This window comes from Schistosoma mansoni, chromosome 1 (genome assembly GCF_000237925.1).
Source record: "Schistosoma mansoni strain Puerto Rico chromosome 1, complete genome".
In the NCBI taxonomy this organism is placed as follows: Eukaryota; Metazoa; Platyhelminthes; class Trematoda; order Strigeidida; family Schistosomatidae; genus Schistosoma; species Schistosoma mansoni.
In genome coordinates, this window is record NC_031495.1 from 20,652,094 (window position 1) to 20,661,517 (window position 9,424).

General features: G+C 31.5%; 1 protein-coding gene across 1 annotated transcript; it reads left to right on the top strand.

Moving 5' to 3' along the window:
- Positions 1-3,015: 3,015 nt before the first annotated feature.
- On the top strand, positions 3,016-9,112 carry Smp_034660 (cytohesin-related guanine nucleotide-exchange protein; the record flags this gene model as incomplete). Its single annotated transcript, XM_018793606.1, has 6 exons — positions 3,016-3,785; positions 4,991-5,701; positions 5,961-6,122; positions 6,241-6,322; positions 6,704-7,472; positions 8,739-9,112. The coding sequence occupies 6 exons, from the start codon at positions 3,016-3,018 to the stop codon at positions 9,035-9,037; spliced, it is 2,793 nt and encodes a 930-aa protein (XP_018648101.1). The 3' UTR covers positions 9,038-9,112.
- Positions 9,113-9,424: the final 312 nt, after the last annotated feature.

Genomic DNA, 9,424 nt, shown 5'->3' on the forward strand with positions numbered 1-9,424 from the left:
AACAAGACGATTAGTTAGGAAGCTTAGAAGGTTAATCTGTATTATTATAATTATGAAATCTGGAGAAACAGATTTTCTACAAAGTGATTACGTCATATAACATATTGTTGCTCTTGAAGAATTAACATATCATTTTTTTATGGACATAACTTGATTACAAATAAATCTTATGCAACTTTTATTTTAGTTATTATTTAACCGTCACATACATGTGGGTATTTATAAAATTATCTTTTGCGTATAAGCTTGGAAATATTCTAGACATCCATTTATTTATCCTTTTAACCTTAGTGATTCTTTTAAAACACGAATTAGTTCAATCACATATTGTATGTATATTTTTTTAATGATTACAGATGTAATTTAGTATATTTTAAGTTTACGACCGTAGAGACAGAAAGAGGAATTGATTCAATACAGCTCTTTGATGAAACATTTAATAGGGATTTTCAAATAAATTGATCATTCGTTAAGTGACTAAGTAATTGATTAATAGTATAGATTCTTATTATTGAATAAAAATGTCTACTTAACCATTCTATAGATTTAAACCATTTCTCTGGAAAAGTTCACTTACACTTTCTGGATCTTTATAACCAAAATTCAAAGTGAACCTGGAATAATACATATTTTTTTACTTCTCAGACTTAAAACATAGTGGAATATTAAGCCAGCTGATGGTTGATTAATTTTAAATCACTAAGCAAAGTTTAACATTTAAAGGTGCAGTACGATAACTTAGATAATTTATGTCACACTATTAAAGCACTGAGCAGCTATTTCGTCTTAATATGCAACTCCTCACCAGTGGTCATCCAGTCCATATTTGGTTTCAAGTAGTTACTTATCAATGATAATAGTTGTGGATTAATTGAAGTTAGATGTGTAGACCAGTGGATACTGACTCAGTGATCTATAGATTAAGTGTACACCTCGGAATCTGAAGTTCTTGTATTTGATTCCTAGTTTTGGATGGGCACTACTGAACAGTCACATGATTTATTTAGCATAATACGAGCTTAACATTCTGGAAGCTATTTAATTCAAATCCATTTTCCAATTAATATTACTCTCAACAATATTAACATCTAATTTTTTAAATTCTTCTCTTCATTATAATTGTTTTCAACCGAGTTCTCTCATCATTTAAATATCTTAATGAACAAAGAATACTGGGTTAACTAGAACAATCTTTCAAATTAAAACTTCATTTCTTAAAAAAAACACTCACTGAATAGTCTAATGCATTACAATCTTTCTCTCCTAACATCTATTTGTAAATAAATAAAACTGTCAAACTTATATAAATATCATTATTAGGATTAATTACTAAGATTATTTTCAGCTTTTCATCACGTACAAATCCATAGTCATAAAAGAAGGATAAAAATGAAGCACATTTTACTGTTCACTTTATTAAGTAAGCTTTATGTCATGTAATTAGTTAATTTATTGTAAATAGATGAATAATCAAGAGAGAGATTCTTCTGTGTCCCCCATCATGGATGTCCATTTCGTCTATGGTTTTTTTAAATGTTATTAAATCGATTAACAAAACATAGAGTTACTTGTCAAAAGTAATGGTGTTGGTGAAGTTCATTCATTGAAATCTATCTCATTCATCTCTGTCTGCATTAAGTTAAATCATTGAATGACCTCATTTTCACATTCCATGAGTTTAAATGTGTATGAATCTTTCCTATATTTCTTTATTACATATACACATTTATTAATTGACCTCGTGAAAAAACTCATAAATATGTCCGAAAACTAGAAGTTGGACATTTTTATTACATTTCCAAGACAGGTTAGTTATTATTATTATTATTACTACTACCATTAAATCAGATACGTTTCAGAGTGAATATAGAAGTAATGACATAAATAAATTTCTCTTTCTTCTGTTTTCTATGTACATGTGTATGTTTACTAATTTGTTCACTTTATTGGTTCATTTCTTAATGCATACATAGAAAAATAATGATTAATGGTATTTAATTTTAATGTCTCGTACATACTAAACTGTTTTGATGATGGTTTTGGGTTTTTATTTAGATGTAAATTTCATACAAGTTGATGAGTATACACCACATTGAAAACTTCTTTGACCGTGAAGTTTAGTCATGAGGATGTGAATCACACTTGAATCACTAATTCCATTTTGATTACAGACGAGATGCTGCTGAATAGTTCTAACCAACTAATATCATACAGAGCTGTAGACATTTGACAAGTATGAATTCTATTCATGAGAGTGTCATAGCCACCATCTTTAAAACAACGCGACAAGAAAGGTGGAAATGAACGATTTCATTCTAAGTCTTAGAAGTTTGTGTAAATAGATAGAAAATCGATATATTCTCTTTCTGTCTCCTACTAATTGATTCCAGATAATTTCAGTAATCCTTATTTATTTAATGCTTAGTTTAATATGAGTAATTTAACGAAAAATGTAAACTTATCTTTAAAAATTGAGTTTTTCAAAAATCAAATTTAGTTTGCTACAGTAATTCTGCTTATATTCACTCTTGGGGACCTTACATCTTTTTATTCATATTATGTTGAGATTTTTATTCATCCATATTATTACTGCTAGAAGCTTTTACGAAGATCAATTTATTCTTTGCTTTGGCAATAGAGTTAATCATTGGAAAAATAACTACATACAAAATGTTAAAACGTATCGCAATTGCTAAAGTATGAAGCTGACAAATCAAATTTCATGTTGTGCTCATTAGATTAGTATATTTAATAATCTATTTTTCGACCTATTGTTGTTGTTTCTTACTGGTCTTACAACCACGAGTAAAATTATCGCGTGGACATGTTTTTCCTTTACTAAATCCTGATTGGTTAATAGCAACAAAAAAATCCCTAGGTATGTGATTGGTTGGTTTATTTTAGCTTAAAAAGCATATTAAAAGGGTAATCGGTTTAGGTGAATAAATTTCATATCTAATTAACTTGTATGCAGTTTAAAGCACGATTACATTTATATTAAACATTTTCAAAAAAATGGAATCTTCACCGCCAGTATTATTGAATGCTTTACGGCCACTTAAAACAAACAGACCAAGACCACGGATGAGGTTAACATCTATACGCCAAACACCACAACGTGTTCTAGCTGCTAAACTTGACGTAAATATCAATCAAAACTTAAATCCTGTTATCTGTTCTGAAAATTTAAATCAACCGACACCTCAAGTAGACTATAAATCAGATGTTCCTTCTTCAAAGTTAACACGATTTGTAAAACGATTTAGTATGACTTTTCTTCCCGCTGAACATCCAGTATCCGATATCATGAATAAATCAGAGAAGAAAAATATTAATCCTCAATTTGACTTTAACCAGTGGAAAAGACGGAGGTCTATACTAAATTATAGAGACCGATCACCGTTACATATCGACCAGCATGTACAACCAACTGACGGAATGATTGATACGAATGCTGACCAATTTGATAAAAGAATTAAAGTTTTATCAGATTTATCCAACGTAATTGAATCAAATCAAATGACCACTTGTACTAAACGTAAAAGCAGTCTTACAAGATGGTTTGAAAAGAATGTTAAACATCCACGAAGATCTTTACCTCATAGTTCCTTAACAACTGAATGTATAGTACCAGTTATCGCTAACAGGTCATCAATACCTGAAAAAACGCAACAAGAATGTCTACATAATCAAACTGCCCAGCAAACAATTACACCTTATGTTAAAGTTTTTAAATCCCGTCGCAGTCTATTGAGACATAGATGTATTTCAAACCATCCTATTATGTGAGTTACCTCTCTATATTTCTAGGGTTCGGTTTGTACTATCTAGTTATGTAAATTTGAGTTTTTTTTTTATCACGTTTCTATGTTAGGCCGCAACAGAATATTGATTTTCTATGGTAATTTACCTTTAAATAAGTTGATGTGGTATAACGGTTCCTTATTATATATAATATAAGTAAATCTAAATTCACGCATTAATAACCTTTCGGTTGGTCTGATTTTTTGTAAAATAATTTCTTTTAGGCAATTTTTCTATTTTAGTCTGAAACCCCTCAACCAAGTTTAATTTACCAGATAGATGTATGGTGTGCATTAGGTGTTAGCAATTTTATCAACTGACTATTTTTGCATTTAAACTTTCGTTCTTATAATTCACTAGTAGAAATTTTCAAGATAGGATATCAACTACTCAGCTCCCTTCAAAGTTAATTTTTACATTTAAGTACATTTAAATATCTAGATTATACAATTCTATTTTTTTCGTATTTTTTTAAAACTATCTTTCTTTTTTACTTATCATATCTACTGGGTTTTGTTTGTACAAAAACTTCAAGGTCGTGATCGTGATACACAAATTTTATGACTCATAGCCAAGTGTCTGAGCTGAGGCATAAGTGGATCAGATATAAAAAGCTCAGATCCAAAATAAACTACCTATGTTATATGGGAATTTCTATGATGAAAAACTAAAAATTGTTTCTGCGTACACGTGTATACAGGATCTTTGTGAAAGGTGGTATGCCTCACAAGATTAAGTATTTATAACGATGAATATGTCTTTCAACCTACCACCCTGTTACCAAATTAGAGGGTCAGACAGTTGGGATGAAAATAAAAACATTTAGGGTGGGGGGAGAGATAGCATATGTGTTTTATATGGGCATGATACATAAGTAAATTTCCACGTGCATAATTTTATCCTCTCACACACGCACATACGTATGGTAGATTTAACGGACAAAGCTTAAATGGATGACTCAGACAACTCAAATATTTGAGCAGCTGGTGTAAAATTTCTCCCATAAACTAGAATCCATTTTGAAAACATATGGAGGTCTTTGTTAATATTTTTCGTCTTTCATCCTCTATGATCCAGACAATATTGCTCATATCCTAACAAAATTCCAATGCAACTGTTTTTTGGTCGATCGATTATTTTTCTTGTTTCAAATCATTCATACTTCCTCTATTTTCACTGATTTTAGAACATCGAAATCACAGGAAAGTAACACATCCGGGAAATTTTTATCGCACGACGTTAATCATACAAGTAGCTGTGACCATCGTGATTCTGAAGATGAAACTAATGAGAAAGTTATTGTTTTGAAGAATAACAATATAGAAGATTATAAAATCAATGAAGTTAAAGCTGTTAACAAAAACCCCTTTGGTTCTGAAAAATGTGTGAGTGAAGGAGATGAATCTTGGTTTATTATTCCGCCTACTGGTATCGACGGTCCGTGTTCTCAAAATCAAAACAGTACTTATTCAAGTATCAGTTCGATTGTTTCGGATTTCACAAGCATGAGTCATTCTGTTGGCAAGAGTACTGGATCTCACAAGTCTCTTATGAATACATTCTACACTCCAACCATGAAACGTCGAAATAGACTACCGATTCCTTCTGAATTTCTTAATTCTACGTCCTCAGGACCTGTGATCTACAAACCAACCACGCGATCATCGATGACGAATATGTATTCAGAGTTGAATAAATCAAGTGATCAAGATTCAGGGCTTTCATCGCAGCTAAGTAGTACATTTCGAAGTACAGATGTGGAAACTCAAAGTAGAGACATGAGGGAACATAGAAATCTAGTAGGATCTTCGGCAAGTTGGGCGACTACTTTACGTCAGTCTATGAAAAGAGCAAATAATAAACGTACTTTATTGGCAGGTTGCACTTTGTTTAATAGGTGAGTGATTATTTACTATATAGCGTGTGTGTAGCTCGATTTTTATGCGACAGAGTTGCCAACTCTGTTTCAACCCTTCTGTTTCACACGGACTTTGGACCATTAACAAACCATGAGGAGCCCGAAAAAGGGTCACGTTGTGTATGGTTATATGCATAAATCTAAGACACCTTTATCAGTTGATACACATACATTCGATTATATATATCTGTTACAAATGTGAATTTTTAAATAAGATTCTTTTTCTTATTAAACACAGGAACCCAGTCGAAGGAGTCAACTACCTTATAAGAAATTATATTTTATTGTCTGATCCCATTAAAATTGCTCAATTCTTATTCCATGAACCAAATCTCAATCGGCAAGCTATTGGAGAATACTTTGGTTTACTTGACAACACATTGGCAATGAAAGTTTTAAAGTGAGTTTCAACAATAATAGTTGGTATAAATGGCTTTGCTTGGATTATGTTCATTTTGGTTTTCATTTTAAAATTCCATATGATGTAATAACACTTCCAACTAATTAATTTTTTACAGGGAATTTTTATTGCTGATCAATATGAAGAATATGGAAGTGGATGTTGCCTTGCGTTCAGTTATCGGACATTTCCATCCCTCAGTAAGTTTTCATAAATTTAATTAAATAATGAGTAGTCAGTGATTATTTTTAATTGTTATTGTTTTTTATGCTTATCATCCAATCCATTAAATAGACTAAGTGGTTGTGGAAATTGTTGGATTTAACTAGGTCGGTTGGTTTGATGGAAGTCGGTCTTGAGATAGAAACTTTTGGGTCCGACTTCTAGATGCGGTATCTTGAATAGATGTCGATGAGAAGTCTCACACTCGGGACGAAACAGTTGTATAGTATTTCCAATTTTTCAATAGTGGTCTAACTTAGATCGGTTCGTGATTCCAATGAAATTCACTAAACATAGTTGATATTTTACAAATTTCGGTGATCGCACTGTCCTTAACCATTCTTTATTCTTTGTTTCAGGGTGAATCTCAAAAAATCGCTAACCTAATGAAAATATTTCATGAAGTATATATTATTCAAAATCCAGATCGTGTCCGGAAAAATTTTCATAGTCCTGAAACAGTGGAAGTTTTAGCATATTCAGTGCTCTTGTTACACACTGATCTTCATAATCCTAACGTTGGAAAAATGGGCAAACGAATGACCAAACAAGGCTTTATTAACAATAATCGTGGAATTGATTCTGATCATGATGTGTCTACAGATTTACTGGAAGGTATTTATGATCGTATTGCTGCTTCTGAGTTTAAGACATTACCAGATCCGTCCGATAAACTTCGTGCTTTGGATGGAGTTTTGATCGGTCCTTTAAAAACAGACAATTTTGTACAACGACATCGTCGTTTCATTGGCAGAATATTGACCCAAGAAATTGAAAAAATTGCTCCTCGAAAATTACCGGGTAGAAATAATGCTCGATGGCGCCACTTACTAATATTTAACGACATATTAGTGGTTGTCAAATCATTGAATACAACCCGTTTACGATCAGGTTCCCTTATAAATTCTGTCGCAGTAGTTGCTTTTGGAGATCAAAATGGTACTCGTCATTATACACCAAGGAATTCCGTATCTAGAGATGACAGTAGTTGTAGTCCTTTCGGTCCGGTTCAAGATGTAACACAAAAGGTGTTCTGTTCAACTGAACCATTTGCTACGGATACAACTTTTCAAGTTCGAAGTGTTTATCCATTCCTTGATCTTCGAGTGTTGGTCTTTGAATCAAATTGTAAGCATGCTTTATTATTTAATCAGTTTTCCTAATAATCAATAATTTCCACATGATGTAATGTAATACTCATTCAAAATGATTTAAATCTGACACAATACGGTATATATTCTAATGACGTAAGATATAAAAAAAAATATGATTTGTGTACCTAATATTAACAGAATTTGTATAGAACTAATCATAACTACAGAAAAACAATTGAATGGTGATCGTATATTAAATGGTAGTTACAAAGGATTACATATTCATCTTTTAGATTATGGCAAGTTATGTAACCCGTCTTCGGTAATACCTTGTTCAAACGAACTTCAATATCTTGTATAGATTAAAGGGATTGTGCTCATAAATGCTCTGGTACTTGAACTAAGGTGATTCTCACCAGACGATACTATTTAGTTATATACGTAAGAGCCTACGGCGAATTGTTATCTATTAATAATTCACCCTGACAAACCTATTATAGGCCTGGTAAAACAAATTGCGTGCGAGTTTGTATAGACACATTTGGTTTGATAGCATGCTTCCTTAAATATATTTGTTGTTTCCATTTTGTCGTATTCCCTGCTTGTCACAAGCTTCTGTCCCCCCCTTTCAACCTAATTATTGATTATGCACGCAAATAAAGTTGCAAAATACTGCAAACAATATTCCTCTGCCTTAAAAGACTCCCTGCTAAGTTCTTACAATGGGCTGTTTATAAAAATATTTGTTACAATGATAATATTTGAAATATATTTATAATCATTAGGGCAAAAAAACCAAAAAAACGATCCATTTTCTGTGGTAGGTGGGGTAGAAGGAAATCATGTTTATGTTTAAGGAAATGAAATAATTTAGAAGGGAAAGGTCATATTTGTGAAAATTAACTCCAAATCCGAACCCCTTGTGTTTTCCCCCGTTGCGAAACTGCGTTTTTAAGATAAAAGAATGGATGACGTGATATTCAGCTTCTGAATTTCACATTTTCTGATACCAATAAAATTCCAGTGATATTAATTTTCAGTGGTTTAGGTATAATTTTGAAGTGGTAAAATTTTTACTACCGTTATTCTTATTGAAAAATGAAATAGGTTTAAGCAACAACTATGCTTTTCAACTTTAATTCACTAGCTATTAATTTGAACTACCCTTGATAAACGAAATTATTAATATAATACTCGAAAATATGCACATTGTTTGATATAAATTTGCATAGTTATTCAATCTTGTCGAATGCTTGTCAATCTCATTTGTATTTTTTATTATTATTTTCAATACAATCAGATTATCGATACGGAGTTCAACTGTGTAATTCTAATGGCCCTGTAATTAGTTTAAATATGCCATCTGAAGCATGTCGTCGTCAATTCATCGACTGGGCGTACGGATCCATTGCTGAAATGGAGGAATTACAACAACATCAACAAGTTAAGAAAAGTGAATGTGAACGAACTATTATTGTTAATTGTAAACGGAGCCCAACGAAGACTACTGCTAATGGTACTATTTCTATTATTAATGGCGATAGATGTGTCATGCCTTCCTCAAGAGTAACTGAAAAAGTTATCTTATTTAATACCTAATTATTATTATTATTCTCATTATTACTAACCAGCATCATTGGTGAAACTGCAGATAAACAGAATATTATTGATTTACATTTTTTTTTGTATTTGAGTTCACAGAATATTTCAGTTGAATTCCTTTTTTCACTTTGTAATTTCTATTTCATGGTACAAGAGTAAACAGTAGTCTATACATAAAGATGATTCTTTTCATTGTTTCAATGGGTATTTTTTGTATTGATTGCTCATTCAACCTCCAGACCATTCAAGGTGAATATATGCTTGGAATCTCTCTCACTCTCTCCCGTTTCTGTGATACTTTAATTGATTGAACGTATAAACATAAACATATACCACATAACATACATTTATATACATAAAAATAAACAGATTATTCATTTTAAT